At 45.2% G+C, this 25,813-nt stretch overlaps 4 protein-coding genes across 4 annotated transcripts; all 4 read left to right on the top strand.

Moving 5' to 3' along the window:
* Positions 1-227: 227 nt before the first annotated feature.
* On the top strand, positions 228-4,693 carry LOC310927267 (cell division cycle protein 20 homolog; the record flags this gene model as incomplete). Its single annotated transcript, XM_083889561.1, has 10 exons — positions 228-417; positions 949-1,085; positions 1,246-1,438; positions 1,637-1,833; positions 2,373-2,467; positions 2,561-2,798; positions 2,911-3,036; positions 3,163-3,280; positions 3,385-3,519; positions 4,683-4,693. 10 exons carry the CDS (start codon positions 228-230, stop codon positions 4,691-4,693), a joined length of 1,440 nt encoding a protein of 479 aa, XP_083745687.1.
* A 1,049-nt stretch (positions 4,694-5,742) lies between these two features.
* Positions 5,743-10,140, top strand: LOC310927268 (cell division cycle protein 20 homolog; the record flags this gene model as incomplete). The annotated part of the gene is made up of 10 exons (XM_083889562.1): positions 5,743-5,932; positions 6,464-6,600; positions 6,761-6,953; positions 7,152-7,359; positions 7,888-7,914; positions 8,008-8,245; positions 8,358-8,483; positions 8,610-8,727; positions 8,832-8,966; positions 10,130-10,140. The coding sequence occupies 10 exons, from the start codon at positions 5,743-5,745 to the stop codon at positions 10,138-10,140; spliced, it is 1,383 nt and encodes a 460-aa protein (XP_083745688.1).
* A 1,049-nt stretch (positions 10,141-11,189) lies between these two features.
* On the top strand, positions 11,190-15,587 carry LOC310927270 (cell division cycle protein 20 homolog; the record flags this gene model as incomplete). The annotated part of the gene is made up of 10 exons (XM_083889565.1): positions 11,190-11,379; positions 11,911-12,047; positions 12,208-12,400; positions 12,599-12,806; positions 13,335-13,361; positions 13,455-13,692; positions 13,805-13,930; positions 14,057-14,174; positions 14,279-14,413; positions 15,577-15,587. 10 exons carry the CDS (start codon positions 11,190-11,192, stop codon positions 15,585-15,587), a joined length of 1,383 nt encoding a protein of 460 aa, XP_083745691.1.
* A 1,049-nt stretch (positions 15,588-16,636) lies between these two features.
* On the top strand, positions 16,637-20,228 carry LOC310927271 (cell division cycle protein 20 homolog; the record flags this gene model as incomplete). The annotated part of the gene is made up of 10 exons (XM_083889566.1): positions 16,637-16,826; positions 17,358-17,494; positions 17,655-17,847; positions 18,046-18,253; positions 18,782-18,808; positions 18,902-19,139; positions 19,252-19,377; positions 19,504-19,621; positions 19,726-19,860; positions 20,125-20,228. 10 exons carry the CDS (start codon positions 16,637-16,639, stop codon positions 20,226-20,228), a joined length of 1,476 nt encoding a protein of 491 aa, XP_083745692.1.
* Between the last annotated feature and the right edge of the window lie 5,585 nt (positions 20,229-25,813).

Here is a 25,813-nt window from a genome sequence, read left to right on the forward strand (position 1 = left end):
TATTGTGGTGACTGACTATAGTACATTTTTATACAACTCATTTATTGAGCTGTAGTCCTCAAATGAAACATTTACTGGCTCAAACCAGCTACTAACGTAGTGCTAACTCTGCCGCTTAGCTAACATAGCTAACAGTGCGCAGCCGTAACTAGCTTTTGTAAGTAAACACTGTAGATTAAAGTTAACACGTTTATTCTTTATTCCATTCCTGTGAAGAGTTGGATGAAATGGCACAGTTTGGGTTCGAGAACAACATTCCCAGTATCCTGAAGCCGGACATGACCTCCACAAACGCTCCTGTGGCGAGGTGGCAGAGGAAGACCAGCTCCTCCAACACCGCTGGCCTCAGCTGTTTGTGTCCGGGAAAATCTGCCAATGTGTCGCTGAGTTCCTCCAAAACATCGAGCAAAACCCCAGGTAATGTACTTGATACAAGAGCAATGTTACCCCTGCACATTATATATAGATTGTTACAGATTGTTGTCATGTTTACAGCTGTTCAAGAGACAGTATAAAACACACATCCTAAATCCCCATCCCCACCCACAGTCTCTACAACAGATTAAGAAAGGAGTCATGAACAGGGAAAAAAAGATTAAGTGTTGTTCATACAATTGAAGAATTCCAAACATACGCACTGTACATTCATGACACGAATGTACACAGGGGAGACACTTCACTAATTACTGGAGAAGAACAAGTGTCTCGTCTTAGTTCTGTATTTGAAGGCTCTGTACCTTTAGTGGGAGTTTTCCTGTGTAAATGTCCTTTTAGACGTTGTCGATTGGTCCCGTATCAGTTGGTCAGCGGCCTTCACCAACTCTTACAGAGCCTTCCTACACTATGCAGAGCAGCTTTCCGTACTATCCCGCTGCAGCTGTTGGTGGACAATATCTCTGTACTGTTCTTATAAATTATATTTATATCTGTATATGTTTTGTTTCATAGGCAAAGGAAAAAAACAAATGCCGTCCAAGGTCGGCGCTGACCGCTTCATTCCCACCAGAAACGGTAAACATATGGAGGTGGCAAGTTTCCTGCTCACAAAGAAGAATGAGCCCGTGGACACAAACAATACAACATCAGTAAGTAAAGTTTGACCTCCTCCTCTGCACTGCAGCAGCAGGTGTTCTTACAGTTCTATCTAAGCTTTACGTGTTGTAGTTTTTCAGTACGTCGTCCAGAATAAGTGACCTCTTTTAGATGCTTTAGATGAGTTAATTGTTGACTGTATAACACCAACAGGAAAAGCAGAACGCCTGGTCTGTTGCATTAAACGGATTCGACATCGATGAGGCAAAGATCCTGCACTTTGGCGGTCAAAACAACTCAAAAGGCCTCTACAGTCAGGCTGCAACTTCCTCGGTCAAGAGGACGAGATGCATATCTTCAACTCCTGACAGAATCTTGGATGCTCCCGGGCTTCTAAATGATTTCTGTAAGTTGAGCACTTCAGTGTTTCCAATTTTTTTGTGGACAGTCCCATTTTGTTCTTGAACAGGAATATATCCATAATTAATGTTTCATATATGTACAGCAATCTGAGGAAGATGGATAACGTCCAATACATGAGACTACAGCGCTAGAAAAAGATCAGTGTAAATCAAAGTTCTCATTTCTACATATTCTTCTACAGATTTGAATCTGCTTGACTGGAGCAGCCGAAATGTTCTTGCTGTGGCTCTTCACAACAGTGTTTATCTGTGGGATGCCACTCAAGGAGACGCCACTCTTCTTACGAAAATGAAACATGAAGAGGGCTACGTCTCCTCGTTGTCCTGGGCCAACGAGGGAAGCCACCTTGCTGTCGGCACCAGTGAATGCACAGTTCAGGTCAGTGTGTGGTGATGTACACATGGACCCTGAGTTCATGAGGATGCCTGGAAGTTACTCTCTCCCCCTCTTCCGGCAGGACTCTGCTTTTCTTTCTGTTGTTCTTCTTCTCTATTTCATTTCCTCATCTTTGGGTAATTTATATAAAGTATCAGAGATTATCTGAATTTTTTTCATCCAGGTAATATACATTTGCATAGTGTAGGAGCAGGTGCAGTGACCCACGAGTGAATGGGAGACTGCAGTTAAAGGCGCTGAGAGTTTTTATATCCACACCGCGTTTGAGGAGGACTTCTGCTAACTGTGGCTCCTGTGCATCATGGAGCCATATTTTAGACGCATCGAAAAATTTGAAAAGACTACTTGAGTGAAACTATTTTCGGTTTTGACTCCATAATTCTTTACTCTACACGTGTCATTTTGTTCACATGTTCTCAGCCCCTTTTTTCTAACGCGTGTAATGTGTGAAGACAAGAAATGTTGAATTTGCTTTGCAGGATCTTTTACTGACTGGTTGTTCTTTTGTTCTCTTTTCTCAGTTGTGGGATGTTGAAAACCACAAGCGTTTACGTAGCATGGGCGGCCACATAGCTAGAGTTGGGAGCCTGAGCTGGAATGACCATATCCTATCCAGGTACAGTTGTTTCCTCGTCTCATTTTAAGACCATTCATTCAAATGGTTTTGATTTTTTGATGGACTAAAAGTCATGTTTCCTATCCCCCTCAGTGGCTCTAGATCAGGGAACATTCACCATCATGATGTGAGGGTGGCAAACCATCATATCGCCACAATCTCTGGCCACTCACACGAGGTGTGTGGGCTGAAGTGGTCTCCAGATGGGCGATACTTGGCCAGTGGGGGCAATGACAACTTGGTGTGTGTGTGGCCCCGTGTGCAGGACGGAAGCACCAGCAACGGGAGCCAGCCGGTCCACTGCTGGAGCAAACACCAAGGAGCTGTCAAGGTAGACAACTACAGTGTATACTTGTTTCACTGGACTCTGTGATGACATGGTTATATTTGTCATGAATATTCTGTTATAGGTGTGTAAAATCTATTTGGATGTGTTGTTGTAGGCTTTAGCCTGGTGTCCATGGCAGCCAAACGTCCTGGCATCTGGAGGCGGTACCAGTGATCGTCGCATCCTAATCTGGAATGTAGACAGTGGCTCCTGCCTCACTTCTCTTGACACTCGGTCCCAGGTACTGCACGCTGATACATTCTTGTGTTTTTGTGATAACCATCAGATAATGTTGTTGCTTTTATTTGCTTTTGAGAACTGAACTTCAAACTGACAACATGGATTTCTTGCTCGCTGTGTCTTTTAGATCTCTTCGCTGGTGTTTGCACCCAATTACAAGGAGCTGGTTTCTGCCCACGGTGATGCCCACAACAACGTTGTCATCTGGAAGTATCCAACGCTCACCAGAGTCGCAGAGCTCAACGGTATGTCATTGTTTTGAGAGGACAGACTCTGTGCTTGTTCCCAATGCTTTACATTGAATAACACCTAGTGAACTATACTTGAATGTCATTTCTGTTTGTTTTAGGCCACGAGGACCGAGTTCTCAACTTGACTCTGAGTCCAGACTGCTCCACCGTTGCGACTCTTGCAGGGGATGAAACCGTTCGTCTGTGGAAGAGCTTTGTGGTCAAGCCTGTTAAGAAGAGGGCCAAAGAAAGGAGTGCATTTCATCATTCAATTAGATAATTATTATATTTATTTTTTATTATGGATTATGCAAATTATAAACTGTGACTGTAAATATGTAAATAAAAATCAGTAACCGTATTTAACCAGAGTCATGTTGTGGGCTGTTTATTTCTTCTTTACTGTATGGAAGAAGAATATTTGTTTCCATTCAGTTTGACATAATTTACAGCAACATTTCTTAGCTGGATGGACTGGCCAATTGTTCAGGGTGTGACGCCGCCTATCGCCCTGTCAGCTCCGATTGACACAGCACCCTGCACGACCCTCATGGGGAAGATCAAGTGGCAGAAGATGGATGGATTTCTTAGCTGGACTATGTTGCATTTAGTGTTTGCATGATCTGACATAATTAAGTCCAAATTCTCATGTTGCTCTTCAACAGTTAAATCTGAATAAGAAAACCTTAAGTCAAAGGACAAAGTCATCATTACTGATAACGGTACATGTGCTTCTGCCTCCATGAGAGAAACGTTGGCGACCGGAACACCTCAGGGGTGTCTGTAAGATGGTACTGACCCAGAGAGCAATTAGATTTGAGCCAGATCCATCCTCGTGTCAGCTGATCCAGCAGAATTTTATTTATTTCACTTTGATGAGAAAGATCGCTCGATTAGTTTCACTCAGTCTCTGTTGAGAGTACACCAATGAACACAGTGTAAGTCACCGCCTAATTATGCAAAATCACAATATCGTAATAAACAGTGTAACGTTATTTCCCACTGGTCTTAAAGTGGAACATTTTATGTGTGGCACGTGTTAAACGTGTGCACGCCACAACTGCTTTCCAAATGAGACAGACCTTTATCTAAAATGTATCTTCTTTCAAATGATAAATAAATACAAGGAAAAAAATGTCTCATCGTGCTAGTCTTCAGCGGTCTTCACCTTCGACTGCAATACCTCAGATGTCCTCATAAAATGCAGCATAAATTAGTCGTGTTTTAAAACATGTCACGTTTTGTTTTTTTGGCCTCACAGTTATATGAGGAAATATAACTGTACGTCAATGACAGGGCAGAAGCTAAAAGACAGTATTTGGTGAGCTGATTTTTCTGCAGGTGAATAAAAGTATGAAGTTCTCTTGACTTAAATGATATTAGATAACCGAGTATTTGATTTTCTTTATCTCATCAGATAACACATAGGGAGAACAGGATTTAATTAGGATTTGTGTCAGGCAACACCGCCGTCTACTGGATGATGAGTAATGTCTCACCCAAACTGCATGCGCTCAATTAACAGGGTCAACTTCAAAGCTCTTCCACGGACAAATAGTTCCATCTCCTGCAACAGTCAGAACAGTTAAAATAACAACTAGTGAAGTACAGTATAGTTCACTAGGTTTTATTTAAGTAAGTAATAAAGTATGAGAAACAAGCACAGAGTCCGCATAACCGTGTGCAGCGACCAGCTCTTTGTAATTGGGAGCAAACACCAGTGACGAGGTCTAAAAGACACAGTTAACAAGTAATCCATGTTGTCAGTTTTAAGTTCAGTTCTCAAAACCAAATAAAAGCAACAACATTATCTGATGATTGTCATAAAAACACAAGAATGTATCAGGCTGCCAAAAAGTTTAAAGTTATGACGTTTCAGGCAGAGACTCTGGGCGTGGCCTGTCATTGAGTGGGCGTGTCTCCAGGGAGGGCCGTGTGCGTCACTCTCTGTTGCCCCGCGCATGCGCTGTTTACATTCGAACTGTTGCAGGTGGAGGTAAGTGGAAAATCTGAGTTCTCCGCGTTTTCTGGAAAAAGTCACTTCTATATTTTAATTTTGGGACAACAACAGAGTCACGTTTGATTTAATTTGATGAAGCGATAGCAAATGGATGAATGTCTGTGTAATATGCTTTTATTTTGCCACTCTACGTAGATTTAACTTTTAACGGGATAAAGCTACCAACTGGTATGCATATTTGCGTTAAGGCGACTTTAATTAGAATTAAATAGTGTCGCCTTAACTAATATTATTGTGGTGACTGACTATAGTACATTTTTATACAACTCATTTATTGAGCTGTAGTCCTCAAATGAAACATTTACTGGCTCAAACCAGCTACTAACGTAGTGCTAACTCTGCCGCTTAGCTAACATAGCTAACAGTGCGCAGCCGTAACTAGCTTTTGTAAGTAAACACTGTAGATTAAAGTTAACACGTTTATTCTTTATTCCATTCCTGTGAAGAGTTGGATGAAATGGCACAGTTTGGGTTCGAGAACAACATTCCCAGTATCCTGAAGCCGGACATGACCTCCACAAACGCTCCTGTGGCGAGGTGGCAGAGGAAGACCAGCTCCTCCAACACCGCTGGCCTCAGCTGTTTGTGTCCGGGAAAATCTGCCAATGTGTCGCTGAGTTCCTCCAAAACATCGAGCAAAACCCCAGGTAATGTACTTGATACAAGAGCAATGTTACCCCTGCACATTATATATAGATTGTTACAGATTGTTGTCATGTTTACAGCTGTTCAAGAGACAGTATAAAACACACATCCTAAATCCCCATCCCCACCCACAGTCTCTACAACAGATTAAGAAAGGAGTCATGAACAGGGAAAAAAAGATTAAGTGTTGTTCATACAATTGAAGAATTCCAAACATACGCACTGTACATTCATGACACGAATGTACACAGGGGAGACACTTCACTAATTACTGGAGAAGAACAAGTGTCTCGTCTTAGTTCTGTATTTGAAGGCTCTGTACCTTTAGTGGGAGTTTTCCTGTGTAAATGTCCTTTTAGACGTTGTCGATTGGTCCCGTATCAGTTGGTCAGCGGCCTTCACCAACTCTTACAGAGCCTTCCTACACTATGCAGAGCAGCTTTCCGTACTATCCCGCTGCAGCTGTTGGTGGACAATATCTCTGTACTGTTCTTATAAATTATATTTATATCTGTATATGTTTTGTTTCATAGGCAAAGGAAAAAAACAAATGCCGTCCAAGGTCGGCGCTGACCGCTTCATTCCCACCAGAAACGGTAAACATATGGAGGTGGCAAGTTTCCTGCTCACAAAGAAGAATGAGCCCGTGGACACAAACAATACAACATCAGTAAGTAAAGTTTGACCTCCTCCTCTGCACTGCAGCAGCAGGTGTTCTTACAGTTCTATCTAAGCTTTACGTGTTGTAGTTTTTCAGTACGTCGTCCAGAATAAGTGACCTCTTTTAGATGCTTTAGATGAGTTAATTGTTGACTGTATAACACCAACAGGAAAAGCAGAACGCCTGGTCTGTTGCATTAAACGGATTCGACATCGATGAGGCAAAGATCCTGCACTTTGGCGGTCAAAACAACTCAAAAGGCCTCTACAGTCAGGCTGCAACTTCCTCGGTCAAGAGGACGAGATGCATATCTTCAACTCCTGACAGAATCTTGGATGCTCCCGGGCTTCTAAATGATTTCTGTAAGTTGAGCACTTCAGTGTTTCCAATTTTTTTGTGGACAGTCCCATTTTGTTCTTGAACAGGAATATATCCATAATTAATGTTTCATATATGTACAGCAATCTGAGGAAGATGGATAACGTCCAATACATGAGACTACAGCGCTAGAAAAAGATCAGTGTAAATCAAAGTTCTCATTTCTACATATTCTTCTACAGATTTGAATCTGCTTGACTGGAGCAGCCGAAATGTTCTTGCTGTGGCTCTTCACAACAGTGTTTATCTGTGGGATGCCACTCAAGGAGACGCCACTCTTCTTACGAAAATGAAACATGAAGAGGGCTACGTCTCCTCGTTGTCCTGGGCCAACGAGGGAAGCCACCTTGCTGTCGGCACCAGTGAATGCACAGTTCAGGTCAGTGTGTGGTGATGTACACATGGACCCTGAGTTCATGAGGATGCCTGGAAGTTACTCTCTCCCCCTCTTCCGGCAGGACTCTGCTTTTCTTTCTGTTGTTCTTCTTCTCTATTTCATTTCCTCATCTTTGGGTAATTTATATAAAGTATCAGAGATTATCTGAATTTTTTTCATCCAGGTAATATACATTTGCATAGTGTAGGAGCAGGTGCAGTGACCCACGAGTGAATGGGAGACTGCAGTTAAAGGCGCTGAGAGTTTTTATATCCACACCGCGTTTGAGGAGGACTTCTGCTAACTGTGGCTCCTGTGCATCATGGAGCCATATTTTAGACGCATCGAAAAATTTGAAAAGACTACTTGAGTGAAACTATTTTCGGTTTTGACTCCATAATTCTTTACTCTACACGTGTCATTTTGTTCACATGTTCTCAGCCCCTTTTTTCTAACGCGTGTAATGTGTGAAGACAAGAAATGTTGAATTTGCTTTGCAGGATCTTTTACTGACTGGTTGTTCTTTTGTTCTCTTTTCTCAGTTGTGGGAATGACCATATCCTATCCAGGTACAGTTGTTTCCTCGTCTCATTTTAAGACCATTCATTCAAATGGTTTTGATTTTTTGATGGACTAAAAGTCATGTTTCCTATCCCCCTCAGTGGCTCTAGATCAGGGAACATTCACCATCATGATGTGAGGGTGGCAAACCATCATATCGCCACAATCTCTGGCCACTCACACGAGGTGTGTGGGCTGAAGTGGTCTCCAGATGGGCGATACTTGGCCAGTGGGGGCAATGACAACTTGGTGTGTGTGTGGCCCCGTGTGCAGGACGGAAGCACCAGCAACGGGAGCCAGCCGGTCCACTGCTGGAGCAAACACCAAGGAGCTGTCAAGGTAGACAACTACAGTGTATACTTGTTTCACTGGACTCTGTGATGACATGGTTATATTTGTCATGAATATTCTGTTATAGGTGTGTAAAATCTATTTGGATGTGTTGTTGTAGGCTTTAGCCTGGTGTCCATGGCAGCCAAACGTCCTGGCATCTGGAGGCGGTACCAGTGATCGTCGCATCCTAATCTGGAATGTAGACAGTGGCTCCTGCCTCACTTCTCTTGACACTCGGTCCCAGGTACTGCACGCTGATACATTCTTGTGTTTTTGTGATAACCATCAGATAATGTTGTTGCTTTTATTTGCTTTTGAGAACTGAACTTCAAACTGACAACATGGATTTCTTGCTCGCTGTGTCTTTTAGATCTCTTCGCTGGTGTTTGCACCCAATTACCAGGAGCTGGTTTCTGCCCACGGTGATGCCCACAACAACGTTGTCATCTGGAAGTATCCAACGCTCACCAGAGTCGCAGAGCTCAACGGTATGTCATTGTTTTGAGAGGACAGACTCTGTGCTTGTTCCCAATGCTTTACATTGAATAACACCTAGTGAACTATACTTGAATGTCATTTCTGTTTGTTTTAGGCCACGAGGACCGAGTTCTCAACTTGACTCTGAGTCCAGACTGCTCCACCGTTGCGACTCTTGCAGGGGATGAAACCGTTCGTCTGTGGAAGAGCTTTGTGGTCAAGCCTGTTAAGAAGAGGGCCAAAGAAAGGAGTGCATTTCATCATTCAATTAGATAATTATTATATTTATTTTTTATTATGGATTATGCAAATTATAAACTGTGACTGTAAATATGTAAATAAAAATCAGTAACCGTATTTAACCAGAGTCATGTTGTGGGCTGTTTATTTCTTCTTTACTGTATGGAAGAAGAATATTTGTTTCCATTCAGTTTGACATAATTTACAGCAACATTTCTTAGCTGGATGGACTGGCCAATTGTTCAGGGTGTGACGCCGCCTATCGCCCTGTCAGCTCCGATTGACACAGCACCCTGCACGACCCTCATGGGGAAGATCAAGTGGCAGAAGATGGATGGATTTCTTAGCTGGACTATGTTGCATTTAGTGTTTGCATGATCTGACATAATTAAGTCCAAATTCTCATGTTGCTCTTCAACAGTTAAATCTGAATAAGAAAACCTTAAGTCAAAGGACAAAGTCATCATTACTGATAACGGTACATGTGCTTCTGCCTCCATGAGAGAAACGTTGGCGACCGGAACACCTCAGGGGTGTCTGTAAGATGGTACTGACCCAGAGAGCAATTAGATTTGAGCCAGATCCATCCTCGTGTCAGCTGATCCAGCAGAATTTTATTTATTTCACTTTGATGAGAAAGATCGCTCGATTAGTTTCACTCAGTCTCTGTTGAGAGTACACCAATGAACACAGTGTAAGTCACCGCCTAATTATGCAAAATCACAATATCGTAATAAACAGTGTAACGTTATTTCCCACTGGTCTTAAAGTGGAACATTTTATGTGTGGCACGTGTTAAACGTGTGCACGCCACAACTGCTTTCCAAATGAGACAGACCTTTATCTAAAATGTATCTTCTTTCAAATGATAAATAAATACAAGGAAAAAAATGTCTCATCGTGCTAGTCTTCAGCGGTCTTCACCTTCGACTGCAATACCTCAGATGTCCTCATAAAATGCAGCATAAATTAGTCGTGTTTTAAAACATGTCACGTTTTGTTTTTTTGGCCTCACAGTTATATGAGGAAATATAACTGTACGTCAATGACAGGGCAGAAGCTAAAAGACAGTATTTGGTGAGCTGATTTTTCTGCAGGTGAATAAAAGTATGAAGTTCTCTTGACTTAAATGATATTAGATAACCGAGTATTTGATTTTCTTTATCTCATCAGATAACACATAGGGAGAACAGGATTTAATTAGGATTTGTGTCAGGCAACACCGCCGTCTACTGGATGATGAGTAATGTCTCACCCAAACTGCATGCGCTCAATTAACAGGGTCAACTTCAAAGCTCTTCCACGGACAAATAGTTCCATCTCCTGCAACAGTCAGAACAGTTAAAATAACAACTAGTGAAGTACAGTATAGTTCACTAGGTTTTATTTAAGTAAGTAATAAAGTATGAGAAACAAGCACAGAGTCCGCATAACCGTGTGCAGCGACCAGCTCTTTGTAATTGGGAGCAAACACCAGTGACGAGGTCTAAAAGACACAGTTAACAAGTAATCCATGTTGTCAGTTTTAAGTTCAGTTCTCAAAACCAAATAAAAGCAACAACATTATCTGATGATTGTCATAAAAACACAAGAATGTATCAGGCTGCCAAAAAGTTTAAAGTTATGACGTTTCAGGCAGAGACTCTGGGCGTGGCCTGTCATTGAGTGGGCGTGTCTCCAGGGAGGGCCGTGTGCGTCACTCTCTGTTGCCCCGCGCATGCGCTGTTTACATTCGAACTGTTGCAGGTGGAGGTAAGTGGAAAATATGAGTTCTCCGCGTTTTCTGGAAAAAGTCACTTCTATATTTTAATTTTGGGACAACAACAGAGTCACGTTTGGTTTAATTTGATGAAGCGATAGCAAATGGATGAATGTCTGTGTAATATGCTTTTATTTTGCCACTCTACGTAGATTTAACTTTTAACGGGATAAAGCTACCAACTGGTATGCATATTTGCGTTAAGGCGACTTTAATTAGAATTAAATAGTGTCGCCTTAACTAATATTATTGTGGTGACTGACTATAGTACATTTTTATACAACTCATTTATTGAGCTGTAGTCCTCAAATGAAACATTTACTGGCTCAAACCAGCTACTAACGTAGTGCTAACTCTGCCGCTTAGCTAACATAGCTAACAGTGCGCAGCCGTAACTAGCTTTTGTAAGTAAACACTGTAGATTAAAGTTAACACGTTTATTCTTTATTCCATTCCTGTGAAGAGTTGGATGAAATGGCACAGTTTGGGTTCGAGAACAACATTCCCAGTATCCTGAAGCCGGACATGACCTCCACAAACGCTCCTGTGGCGAGGTGGCAGAGGAAGACCAGCTCCTCCAACACCGCTGGCCTCAGCTGTTTGTGTCCGGGAAAATCTGCCAATGTGTCGCTGAGTTCCTCCAAAACATCGAGCAAAACCCCAGGTAATGTACTTGATACAAGAGCAATGTTACCCCTGCACATTATATATAGATTGTTACAGATTGTTGTCATGTTTACAGCTGTTCAAGAGACAGTATAAAACACACATCCTAAATCCCCATCCCCACCCACAGTCTCTACAACAGATTAAGAAAGGAGTCATGAACAGGGAAAAAAAGATTAAGTGTTGTTCATACAATTGAAGAATTCCAAACATACGCACTGTACATTCATGACACGAATGTACACAGGGGAGACACTTCACTAATTACTGGAGAAGAACAAGTGTCTCGTCTTAGTTCTGTATTTGAAGGCTCTGTACCTTTAGTGGGAGTTTTCCTGTGTAAATGTCCTTTTAGACGTTGTCGATTGGTCCCGTATCAGTTGGTCAGCGGCCTTCACCAACTCTTACAGAGCCTTCCTACACTATGCAGAGCAGCTTTCCGTACTATCCCGCTGCAGCTGTAGGTGGACAATATCTCTGTACTGTTCTTATAAATTATATTTATATCTGTATATGTTTTGTTTCATAGGCAAAGGAAAAAAACAAATGCCGTCCAAGGTCGGCGCTGACCGCTTCATTCCCACCAGAAACGGTAAACATATGGAGGTGGCAAGTTTCCTGCTCACAAAGAAGAATGAGCCCGTGGACACAAACAATACAACATCAGTAAGTAAAGTTTGACCTCCTCCTCTGCACTGCAGCAGCAGGTGTTCTTACAGTTCTATCTAAGCTTTACGTGTTGTAGTTTTTCAGTACGTCGTCCAGAATAAGTGACCTCTTTTAGATGCTTTAGATGAGTTAATTGTTGACTGTATAACACCAACAGGAAAAGCAGAACGCCTGGTCTGTTGCATTAAACGGATTCGACATCGATGAGGCAAAGATCCTGCACTTTGGCGGTCAAAACAACTCAAAAGGCCTCTACAGTCAGGCTGCAACTTCCTCGGTCAAGAGGACGAGATGCATATCTTCAACTCCTGACAGAATCTTGGATGCTCCCGGGCTTCTAAATGATTTCTGTAAGTTGAGCACTTCAGTGTTTCCAATTTTTTTGTGGACAGTCCCATTTTGTTCTTGAACAGGAATATATCCATAATTAATGTTTCATATATGTACAGCAATCTGAGGAAGATGGATAACGTCCAATACATGAGACTACAGCGCTAGAAAAAGATCAGTGTAAATCAAAGTTCTCATTTCTACATATTCTTCTACAGATTTGAATCTGCTTGACTGGAGCAGCCGAAATGTTCTTGCTGTGGCTCTTCACAACAGTGTTTATCTGTGGGATGCCACTCAAGGAGACGCCACTCTTCTTACGAAAATGAAACATGAAGAGGGCTACGTCTCCTCGTTGTCCTGGGCCAACGAGGGAAGCCACCTTGCTGTCGGCACCAGTGAATGCACAGTTCAGGTCAGTGTGTGGTGATGTACACATGGACCCTGAGTTCATGAGGATGCCTGGAAGTTACTCTCTCCCCCTCTTCCGGCAGGACTCTGCTTTTCTTTCTGTTGTTCTTCTTCTCTATTTCATTTCCTCATCTTTGGGTAATTTATATAAAGTATCAGAGATTATCTGAATTTTTTTCATCCAGGTAATATACATTTGCATAGTGTAGGAGCAGGTGCAGTGACCCACGAGTGAATGGGAGACTGCAGTTAAAGGCGCTGAGAGTTTTTATATCCACACCGCGTTTGAGGAGGACTTCTGCTAACTGTGGCTCCTGTGCATCATGGAGCCATATTTTAGACGCATCGAAAAATTTGAAAAGACTACTTGAGTGAAACTATTTTCGGTTTTGACTCCATAATTCTTTACTCTACACGTGTCATTTTGTTCACATGTTCTCAGCCCCTTTTTTCTAACGCGTGTAATGTGTGAAGACAAGAAATGTTGAATTTGCTTTGCAGGATCTTTTACTGACTGGTTGTTCTTTTGTTCTCTTTTCTCAGTTGTGGGAATGACCATATCCTATCCAGGTACAGTTGTTTCCTCGTCTCATTTTAAGACCATTCATTCAAATGGTTTTGATTTTTTGATGGACTAAAAGTCATGTTTCCTATCCCCCTCAGTGGCTCTAGATCAGGGAACATTCACCATCATGATGTGAGGGTGGCAAACCATCATATCGCCACAATCTCTGGCCACTCACACGAGGTGTGTGGGCTGAAGTGGTCTCCAGATGGGCGATACTTGGCCAGTGGGGGCAATGACAACTTGGTGTGTGTGTGGCCCCGTGTGCAGGACGGAAGCACCAGCAACGGGAGCCAGCCGGTCCACTGCTGGAGCAAACACCAAGGAGCTGTCAAGGTAGACAACTACAGTGTATACTTGTTTCACTGGACTCTGTGATGACATGGTTATATTTGTCATGAATATTCTGTTATAGGTGTGTAAAATCTATTTGGATGTGTTGTTGTAGGCTTTAGCCTGGTGTCCATGGCAGCCAAACGTCCTGGCATCTGGAGGCGGTACCAGTGATCGTCGCATCCTAATCTGGAATGTAGACAGTGGCTCCTGCCTCACTTCTCTTGACACTCGGTCCCAGGTACTGCACGCTGATACATTCTTGTGTTTTTGTGATAACCATCAGATAATGTTGTTGCTTTTATTTGCTTTTGAGAACTGAACTTCAAACTGACAACATGGATTTCTTGCTCGCTGTGTCTTTTAGATCTCTTCGCTGGTGTTTGCACCCAATTACAAGGAGCTGGTTTCTGCCCACGGTGATGCCCACAACAACGTTGTCATCTGGAAGTATCCAACGCTCACCAGAGTCGCAGAGCTCAACGGTATGTCATTGTTTTGAGAGGACAGACTCTGTGCTTGTTCCCAATGCTTTACATTGAATAACACCTAGTGAACTATACTTGAATGTCATTTCTGTTTGTTTTAGGCCACGAGGACCGAGTTCTCAACTTGACTCTGAGTCCAGACTGCTCCACCGTTGCGACTCTTGCAGGGGATGAAACCGTTCGTCTGTGGAAGAGCTTTGTGGTCAAGCCTGTTAAGAAGAGGGCCAAAGAAAGGAGTGCATTTCATCATTCAATTAGATAATTATTATATTTATTTTTTATTATGGATTATGCAAATTATAAACTGTGACTGTAAATATGTAAATAAAAATCAGTAACCGTATTTAACCAGAGTCATGTTGTGGGCTGTTTATTTCTTCTTTACTGTATGGAAGAAGAATATTTGTTTCCATTCAGTTTGACATAATTTACAGCAACATTTCTTAGCTGGATGGACTGGCCAATTGTTCAGGGTGTGACGCCGCCTATCGCCCTGTCAGCTCCGATTGACACAGCACCCTGCACGACCCTCATGGGGAAGATCAAGTGGCAGAAGATGGATGGATTTCTTAGCTGGACTATGTTGCATTTAGTGTTTGCATGATCTGACATAATTAAGTCCAAATTCTCATGTTGCTCTTCAACAGTTAAATCTGAATAAGAAAACCTTAAGTCAAAGGACAAAGTCATCATTACTGATAACGGTACATGTGCTTCTGCCTCCATGAGAGAAACGTTGGCGACCGGAACACCTCAGGGGTGTCTGTAAGATGGTACTGACCCAGAGAGCAATTAGATTTGAGCCAGATCCATCCTCGTGTCAGCTGATCCAGCAGAATTTTATTTATTTCACTTTGATGAGAAAGATCGCTCGATTAGTTTCACTCAGTCTCTGTTGAGAGTACACCAATGAACACAGTGTAAGTCACCGCCTAATTATGCAAAATCACAATATCGTAATAAACAGTGTAACGTTATTTCCCACTGGTCTTAAAGTGGAACATTTTATGTGTGGCACGTGTTAAACGTGTGCACGCCACAACTGCTTTCCAAATGAGACAGACCTTTATCTAAAATGTATCTTCTTTCAAATGATAAATAAATACAAGGAAAAAAATGTCTCATCGTGCTAGTCTTCAGCGGTCTTCACCTTCGACTGCAATACCTCAGATGTCCTCATAAAATGCAGCATAAATTAGTCGTGTTTTAAAACATGTCACGTTTTGTTTTTTTGGCCTCACAGTTATATGAGGAAATATAACTGTACGTCAATGACAGGGCAGAAGCTAAAAGACAGTATTTGGTGAGCTGATTTTTCTGCAGGTGAATAAAAGTATGAAGTTCTCTTGACTTAAATGATATTAGATAACCGAGTATTTGATTTTCTTTATCTCATCAGATAACACATAGGGAGAACAGGATTTAATTAGGATTTGTGTCAGGCAACACCGCCGTCTACTGGATGATGAGTAATGTCTCACCCAAACTGCATGCGCTCAATTAACAGGGTCAACTTCAAAGCTCTTCCACGGACAAATAGTTCCATCTCCTGCAACAGTCAGAACAGTTAAAATAACAACTAGTGAAGTACAGTATAGTTCACTAGGTTTTATTTAAGTAAGTAATAAAGTATGAGAAACAAGCACAGAGTCCGCATAACCGTGTGCAGCGACCAGCTCTTTGTAATTGGGAGCAAACACCAGTGACGAGGTCTAAAAGACACAGTTAACAAGTAATCCATGTTGTCAGTTTTAAGTTCAGTTCTCAAAACCAAATAAAAGCAACAACATTATCTGATGATTGTCATAAAAACACAAGAATGTATCAGGCTGCCAAAAAGTTTAAAGTTATGACGTTTCAGGCAGAGACTCTGGGCGTGGCCTGTCATTGAGTGGGCGTGTCTCCAGGGAGGGCCGTGTGCGTCACTCTCTGTTGCCCCGCGCATGCGCTGTTTACATTCGAACTGTTGCAGGTGGAGGTAAGTGGAAAATCTGAGTTCTCCGCGTTTTCTGGAAAAAGTCACTTCTATATTTTAATTTTGGGACAACAACAGAGTCACGTTTGATTTAATTTGATGAAGCGATAGCAAATGGATGAATGTCTGTGTAATATGCTTTTATTTTGCCACTCTACGTAGATTTAACTTTTAACGGGATAAAGCTACCAACTGGTATGCATATTTGCGTTAAGGCGACTTTAATTAGAATTAAATAGTGTCGCCTTAACTAATATTATTGTGGTGACTGACTATAGTACATTTTTATACAACTCATTTATTGAGCTGTAGTCCTCAAATGAAACATTTACTGGCTCAAACCAGCTACTAACGTAGTGCTAACTCTGCCGCTTAGCTAACATAGCTAACAGTGCGCAGCCGTAACTAGCTTTTGTAAGTAAACACTGTAGATTAAAGTTAACACGTTTATTCTTTATTCCATTCCTGTGAAGAGTTGGATGAAATGGCACAGTTTGGGTTCGAGAACAACATTCCCAGTATCCTGAAGCCGGACATGACCTCCACAAACGCTCCTGTGGCGAGGTGGCAGAGGAAGACCAGCTCCTCCAACACCGCTGGCCTCAGCTGTTTGTGTCCGGGAAAATCTGCCAATGTGTCGCTGAGTTCCTCCAAAACATCGAGCAAAACCCCAGGTAATGTACTTGATACAAGAGCAATGTTACCCCTGCACATTATATATAGATTGTTACAGATTGTTGTCATGTTTACAGCTGTTCAAGAGACAGTATAAAACACACATCCTAAATCCCCATCCCCACCCACAGTCTCTACAACAGATTAAGAAAGGAGTCATGAACAGGGAAAAAAAGATTAAGTGTTGTTCATACAATTGAAGAATTCCAAACATACGCACTGTACATTCATGACACGAATGTACACAGGGGAGACACTTCACTAATTACTGGAGAAGAACAAGTGTCTCGTCTTAGTTCTGTATTTGAAGGCTCTGTACCTTTAGTGGGAGTTTTCCTGTGTAAATGTCCTTTTAGACGTTGTCGATTGGTCCCGTATCAGTTGGTCAGCGGCCTTCACCAACTCTTACAGAGCCTTCCTACACTATGCAGAGCAGCTTTCCGTACTATCCCGCTGCAGCTGTTGGTGGACAATATCTCTGTACTGTTCTTATAAATTATATTTATATCTGTATATGTTTTGTTTCATAGGCAAAGGAAAAAAACAAATGCCGTCCAAGGTCGGCGCTGACCGCTTCATTCCCACCAGAAACGGTAAACATATGGAGGTGGCAAGTTTCCTGCTCACAAAGAAGAATGAGCCCGTGGACACAAACAATACAACATCAGTAAGTAAAGTTTGACCTCCTCCTCTGCACTGCAGCAGCAGGTGTTCTTACAGTTCTATCTAAGCTTTACGTGTTGTAGTTTTTCAGTACGTCGTCCAGAATAAGTGACCTCTTTTAGATGCTTTAGATGAGTTAATTGTTGACTGTATAACACCAACAGGAAAAGCAGAACGCCTGGTCTGTTGCATTAAACGGATTCGACATCGATGAGGCAAAGATCCTGCACTTTGGCGGTCAAAACAACTCAAAAGGCCTCTACAGTCAGGCTGCAACTTCCTCGGTCAAGAGGACGAGATGCATATCTTCAACTCCTGACAGAATCTTGGATGCTCCCGGGCTTCTAAATGATTTCTGTAAGTTGAGCACTTCAGTGTTTCCAATTTTTTTGTGGACAGTCCCATTTTGTTCTTGAACAGGAATATATCCATAATTAATGTTTCATATATGTACAGCAATCTGAGGAAGATGGATAACGTCCAATACATGAGACTACAGCGCTAGAAAAAGATCAGTGTAAATCAAAGTTCTCATTTCTACATATTCTTCTACAGATTTGAATCTGCTTGACTGGAGCAGCCGAAATGTTCTTGCTGTGGCTCTTCACAACAGTGTTTATCTGTGGGATGCCACTCAAGGAGACGCCACTCTTCTTACGAAAATGAAACATGAAGAGGGCTACGTCTCCTCGTTGTCCTGGGCCAACGAGGGAAGCCACCTTGCTGTCGGCACCAGTGAATGCACAGTTCAGGTCAGTGTGTGGTGATGTACACATGGACCCTGAGTTCATGAGGATGCCTGGAAGTTACTCTCTCCCCCTCTTCCGGCAGGACTCTGCTTTTCTTTCTGTTGTTCTTCTTCTCTATTTCATTTCCTCATCTTTGGGTAATTTATATAAAGTATCAGAGATTATCTGAATTTTTTTCATCCAGGTAATATACATTTGCATAGTGTAGGAGCAGGTGCAGTGACCCACGAGTGAATGGGAGACTGCAGTTAAAGGCGCTGAGAGTTTTTATATCCACACCGCGTTTGAGGAGGACTTCTGCTAACTGTGGCTCCTGTGCATCATGGAGCCATATTTTAGACGCATCGAAAAATTTGAAAAGACTACTTGAGTGAAACTATTTTCGGTTTTGACTCCATAATTCTTTACTCTACACGTGTCATTTTGTTCACATGTTCTCAGCCCCTTTTTTCTAACGCGTGTAATGTGTGAAGACAAGAAATGTTGAATTTGCTTTGCAGGATCTTTTACTGACTGGTTGTTCTTTTGTTCTCTTTTCTCAGTTGTGGGAATGACCATATCCTATCCAGGTACAGTTGTTTCCTCGTCTCATTTTAAGACCATTCATTCAAATGGTTTTGATTTTTTGATGGACTAAAAGTCATGTTTCCTATCCCCCTCAGTGGCTCTAGATCAGGGAACATTCACCATCATGATGTGAGGGTGGCAAACCATCATATCGCCACAATCTCTGGCCACTCACACGAGGTGTGTGGGCTGAAGTGGTCTCCAGATGGGCGATACTTGGCCAGTGGGGGCAATGACAACTTGGTGTGTGTGTGGCCCCGTGTGCAGGACGGAAGCACCAGCAACGGGAGCCAGCCGGTCCACTGCTGGAGCAAACACCAAGGAGCTGTCAAGGTAGACAACTACAGTGTATACTTGTTTCACTGGACTCTGTGATGACATGGTTATATTTGTCATGAATATTCTGTTATAGGTGTGTAAAATCTATTTGGATGTGTTGTTGTAGGCTTTAGCCTGGTGTCCATGGCAGCCAAACGTCCTGGCATCTGGAGGCGGTACAAGTGATCGTCGCATCCTAATCTGGAATGTAGACAGTGGCTCCTGCCTCACTTCTCTTGACACTCGGTCCCAGGTACTGCACGCTGATACATTCTTGTGTTTTTGTGATAACCATCAGATAATGTTGTTGCTTTTATTTGCTTTTGAGAACTGAACTTCAAACTGACAACATGGATTTCTTGCTCGCTGTGTCTTTTAGATCTCTTCCCTGGTGTTTGCACCCAATTACCAGGAGCTGGTTTCTGCCCACGGTGATGCCCACAACAACGTTGTCATCTGGAAGTATCCAACGCTCACCAGAGTCGCAGAGCTCAACGGTATGTCATTGTTTTGAGAGGACAGACTCTGTGCTTGTTCCCAATGCTTTACATTGAATAACACCTAGTGAACTATACTTGAATGTCATTTCTGTTTGTTTTAGGCCACGAGGACCGAGTTCTCAACTTGACTCTGAGTCCAGACTGCTCCACCGCTGCGACTCTTGCAGCGGATGAAACCGTTCGTCTGTGGAAGAGCTTTGTGGTCAAGCCTGTTAAGAAGAGGGCCAAAGAAAGGAGTGCATTTTATCATTCAATTAGATAATTATTATATTTATTTTTTATTATGGATTATGCAAATTATACACTGTGACTGTAAATATGTAAATAAAAATCAGTAACCGTATTTAACCAGAGTCATGTTGTGGGCTGTTTATTTCTTCTTTACTGTATGGAAGAAGAATATTTGTTTCCATTCAGTTTGACATAATTTACAGCAACATTTCTTAGCTGGATGGACTGGCCAATTGTTCAGGGTGTGACGCCGCCTATCGCCCTGTCAGCTCCGATTGACACAGCACCCTGCACGACCCTCATGGGGAAGATCAAGTGGCAGAAGATGGATGGATTTCTTAGCTGGACTATGTTGCATTTAGTGTTTGCATGATCTGACATAATTAAGTCCAAATTCTCATGTTGCTCTTCAACAGTTAAATCTGAATAAGAAAACCTTAAGTCAAAGGACAAAGTCATCATTACTGATAACGGTACATGTGCTTCTGCCTCCATGAGAGAAACGTTGGCGTCCGGAACACCTCAGGGGTGTCTGTAAGATGGTACTGACCCAGAGAGCAATTAGATTTGAGCCAGATCCATCCTCGTGTCAGCTGATCCAGCAGAATTTTATTTATTTCACTTTGATGAGAAAGATCGCTCGATTAGTTTCACTCAGTCTCTGTTGAGAGTACACCAATGAACACAGTGTAAGTCACCGCCTAATTATGCAAAATCACAATACCGTAATAAACAGTGTAACGTTTATTTCCCACTGGTCTTAAAGTGGAACATTTTATGTGTGGCACGTGTTAAACGTGTGCACGCCACAACTGGTTTCCAAATGAGACAGACCTTTATCTAAAATTTATTTTCTTTCAAATGATAAATAAATACAAGGAAAAAAATGTCTCATCGTGCTAGTCTTCAGCGGTCTTCACCTTCGACTGCAATACCTCAGATGTCCTCATAAAATGCAGCATAAATTAGCCGTGTTTTAAAACGAAAGTTACGTATGTAACTACGGTTCTATGAATCCTGGATGACCGCCAGAGGCGGTGCTTTAGCACTGGATATCTCCATCTCGCGCATGCGCAGGTCGAGTGTTTATACCAACAAAGTCACCCATGACCCCTGATGACGCCGGCTAGCCTATATCTTCCGGTGACATCAGAGGATCTGTTCCTGCAGAATCTTCTCGCGAAACCACGCGTATTCTGAGTGACGGAACGCTCTGGCGGTCATCCAGGATTCATAGAACCGTAGTTACATACGTAACTTTCGTTCTATTTCATCCTTACTGACCGCCAGAGGCGGTGCTTTAGCACTGGATGACCATGACAACAAAGTCACGAGGAATGCCAGTACGTACCTCAGTGAGAGGGAGCAGTAGAGGCGGGCAGCAGGGCCACACCCAGTGGGTGGGGGGTGGCCAAAGGCAGTCTTCGTAGACACCCACTTCAACTCCGCCTGCGCCAGGGGCTCAAAGGGGGGCAGGCACAGGGAATCCAGCACCAGGGGCAGGTCCCAGGCTGGAATTCTCGGTGTCCTTGGGGGTTTTAACCTCAAGGCTCCCTTTAGAAAAAGAGACACAAGTCTGTGGCACCCCACGGTGTTGCCATCAACTTGAGTGTGTTGAGAAGAAATGGCCGCCACATATACCCTCAGGGTAGCGGGGGACCGTCCGCTGTCCAGGAGTGACTGTAGGAACTCGAGAATTTTTGTAATTGTACAGTGCACAGGGTCTTCACCCCTGTCTGAACACCAGGCAGAGAACAGTTTCCACCTATTCTCATACTGTATTCGGGTAGAAGGCGCCCTCGCATTCAGTATGGTATGTTGAACAGTGTCTGGACACTCTGTCAGCAGCGGGTCGGGCCCTGCAGCGGCCACACCCAGAGCTGGAGGCGATGCGGTTCGGGATGCCAGACCTGGCCCCCTAGTTGAGACAGGAGATCCAACCTGTCGGGGAGACGCCACGGTGAGCCGTGGCAGAGCCTGTGTAGCAGAGGGAACCATGCCCTCCCTGGCCAGAAGGGGGCCACCAGTAGCAGCCTGTGGCCCTGCTGTAGGACCCTCTGCAGTATTTGAAGAATCAGAGGCATCGGTGGAAAGGCGTAGAGTAGGCTCTCTGGCCAATCATGGGCGATAGCATCCTGGCCCAGAGGGCTCGTTTCCTCCATCAGTGAGAACCAGAGGGGGCAGTGGGTCGACTCTTCCGTGGCAAAGAGATCCACCTCTGCCCTGCCGAATACATCCCAGATATTGAGCACCACCTCTGGGTGAAGCCGCCACTCCCCTGGTGGAGGCTTGCAGCGTAATAGGGAGTCTGCGGCCCAGTTCCGTTCCCCAGGCAAATACATCGCCCTTATGCTGGCTAGGCGGGGGGCCGCCCACAACAGGAGGTCCCGGGACACCTGCAGCAACCGTGCGGACCTGGTTCCCCCCTGGTGGTTTATGTGAGAGACGGTTGAGACGTTGTCCGCACCAGCACATTCCTCCCTCTTAGGAATGGAATAAAAAACTGTAGCGCCATGTGCACTGCCCGTAGCTCCAGGACATTTATATGGTCCAAGCAGTCCTGTGCGTTCCACAGGCCTCGAGCTGTCCGGTTCTGCCACACAGCACCCCACCCTGTGAGGGATGCATCTGTTGTGACAGTCTCTCGACGGGATGCAATAGAGCCCATGGGCATGCCCTGGAGGAGAAATGACCTCTCCCTCCATGGGGCCAGAGCAAGGAGGAAGCGCTGTGACACCTTGAGTTTCTTGTGCCGGTGTCGCTCGGCGTCTAAGTGGAAACTGTTCAGCCACCTCTGAAGGGGGCGTATTGATAGCAACCCTAAGGGAACCACAGTGGCAGCAGCTGTCAGCATGCCTAAGAGGCACATATACTGGACGTATCGCAAGCAGCGGCCCCTCTGAAAGAGGAGAAGGAGGCGGTGGATGTCTTCTACACGCCGAGGTGATGGGTAGGCCCTCATGGCAACAGCATCCAGGGTCACCCCCAGAAAGAGCATTCTCTGTGAGGGAACCAGGCAGCTCTTTGTAAAATTCACTCTGAGCCCGAGCTGGGCCACATGTGAGAGTAGAACCGCCGTGTCTCGGGTCACCTGAGACCGGGATGACGCGCAGACCAGCCAGTCGTCCAGATATGGCAGGACCTTCATGCCCTGCGCCTGCAGGGGTGAGAGGGCTGCTGCCACACACCTGGTGAACACACGTGGTGAAAGGGAGAGGCCGAATGGGAGAACCCTGAACTGATAATGGCAACCCTGAAAAGCAAACCGCAGAAATTGCCTGTGGTGTGGTGCTATGGGGACATGGAAGTATGCATCCTTCAGGTCTATTAAAGTAAACCATTCCCCCCTGGCAACAGTACGCAGAACCTCTGCAGTACTGAGCATGTGGAACTTCAGGGCCTTCAGGAACCTGTTGAGTCCCCTCAGATCGAGGATAGGGCGGAGTCCGCCGTCTTTCTTTTCCACTAGGAAGTAGATCGAGTAGAAACCCCCGGATGATAGGGGATCTACTGGCTCGATGGCACCCTTGTCCAGGAGGGTGGACAACTCCTGGTTGAGGGCATCGGCTTTTGCCAGGTCGCGTATGATGGTCATCCTGACCTGGCCATAGTTTGGGGGCCGGCGTCGGAACTGAAGTCTGTACCCGTGGGTTAAGGTGGAAATCACCCAGGGGTCCGTGGTGGAAGCAGCCCAGTAGCTGAGCTGCTGCTGGGAGAAACAGCCGACAACCGGCCCCGGACTCTCAGCGCCTGGTCCCCCGGCCTCTAGGGGCCCTGGGGGGACGACGGGCAGCGTCGAAGTTCTGAGGACGTCTTGGGGGCAATCTGTCGGGGGCTGGAAAGGCCTCAGGGCCTTGTCGAGCCGGCTGTTGAACCGACTGCCGAGACCTAAGGTAGCCACTGGGGAGAGTCGGTGGCTGAGAGTGGCGCCTGGGGGGAGCTGGAGAAACCCTAGGCCTGCTTGGGGGAGGCATACTTCTGTGAAGCCCCGAGAGCTGCTGTCGAGTCTGCCTGGCCTGGACCGTACGTTCAAGCGCCTCTACGGCAGCTGACCCAAAAATCTCACCGGGTTCCACTGGGATGCTGCGGAGGGTTCTCCGGCACGCCTCAGTGAGAGGTGACTGTGCCAGCCATACCTGTCGGCGAGCCTGAACGAGTGTAGACATCAGGCGCCCGAGTTCTCTGGACATCAGGGCGAATGCCTGTAGAGATGCATCGCTGAAGCTGTGGATGGAAGAGTCCAGTGTGGCCCCCTGGAGGGATGTTGAGAGAGCAAGCATCAGGTGGGACAGGGAATTGTTAATGCGTCCCATGCGTGCTGCTGCGTCATAGGCCCTGGAGAGCAGGTCATCTGTAGCCCGACACTGGGGGCGCGGACACCTGGCGTCCTGTCTCAGAGCCTCATCGGGTGAGACAATGAGAGCCGCTATAGCTGGCTCAACCGCAGGCATGCGGGCCAGGCCGAACTTGGCTGCATCCTGCATGGCTGCTAGCGCCCGGCCATCTGATGTTGCGTGGGAGAGTGCTCTGGTATCTCTCCAGCATGCATGCAACTCCCTCAGGTACTCATCTGACGGGGGCACAGTTAAGGCGATAGGGGCTGGTTCACGCCTGAAAAAGGCACTGGCGGGAGCCGATTGAGCCTGCGGAATGTCCACCTGCAGGCGGGCAAGGGCCATGCGAATGATGGCCCCCATAGAGTCATCCCCTGACCCAGCACCGCGACTGCGGGCTGAGGAGCAGGAGCTCCCCCCAGAGGCGTGAGAGGCAGCACCCCGGGGAACCGGGTCTGCCCCATAGTCCGTGAACTCAGTGGCTGAAGCTGCCACAGAGAGCACATCCTCATCTGGTTCGAGCATTGGGGTAGGGGAAGCGGAAACGCCCACGTCCACTACACTGGTCCCAGACTGGATGGCTAGGAAGAGGGTCTTCATCTGGTCTAACTCCTCCGTCAAATGGTCCACCTTGGAGGCCAGTCTAGACTCCTTGACCCTCCTTCCGGAGGAGGCGCCCACAGCCTCTGCAGCCCGACGCTTAGGCCGGTTAGGCTGTGCTGGAGGCGGTCGCTGGGCTGGGGTCAACTGGTCCGATCCCGGAACATGACCCAGCAGGTGTTCGACCTCAGCTAGTCTGGCAACCCGCACTGCCCGGGGCATGAAGCTGCAGTTCATGCACGAATCCTCCGAAAGCCCCTCCCTCAGGTGTTCGAGGCCAAGGCACGGAGGACACCTATCGTGACCATCCTCTGGCTGTAGAGAGGCCATACAGGTCGTGCAGGAGTGGTCACCAAGCATGGTGACAGTCGCACCTGTAGAGTGGGAAAACAACAGATGCTGGGAGAGGGGGCGAACACACCACCTTCACCAACAGGTGTCGCACCGCCGAATACAGTTAGGATTAGTGGGTTCTTCACACTAACTATGAGGGCATCAGCATCCACCTATGCTGGGAGCGGGAGCGAGAGCACTGCCTTCACCGGCAAAGATCAGCTTGCTGCGCCGGAATACAGACGGTTGAGCAAAAATGCTAGCCTCTAGCGCCCGTAGTTAAGCGCAAGTGTCGGGATAGAGAGCGCGTGCGCTGTTTTCACCCACACTGGAAAATAAAACGAGAGCGATAAACGCTGTACGACTACTCACTTCGGACAGTAGAGGTACTGATGTCGGGAGAGGAAGCGAGTACACTGACTTCACCGACGTATAGAACTACAACAAAAGACGGGTACAACTAGCTGTACCGATTAGTAGACGCCAGGTCGAGCAAATAATGCAAACCTCTAGCGCCGTAATTAGGCACAAGTGTCGGGATAGAGAGCACGCGCGCTGTTGTCACCGACACCGTAAAATAAAACGAAAGCGATAAACGCTGTACAACTACTCACGGACAGTAGAAGTACTGATGTTGGGAGGGGGAGCGAGTACACTGGCTTCTCCAACATAGAAAAACTACAACAAAAGG

This window comes from Microchirus variegatus, assembly GCF_963457635.1.
Source record: "Microchirus variegatus genome assembly, chromosome: 5".
In the NCBI taxonomy this organism is placed as follows: domain Eukaryota; kingdom Metazoa; phylum Chordata; class Actinopteri; order Pleuronectiformes; family Soleidae; genus Microchirus; species Microchirus variegatus.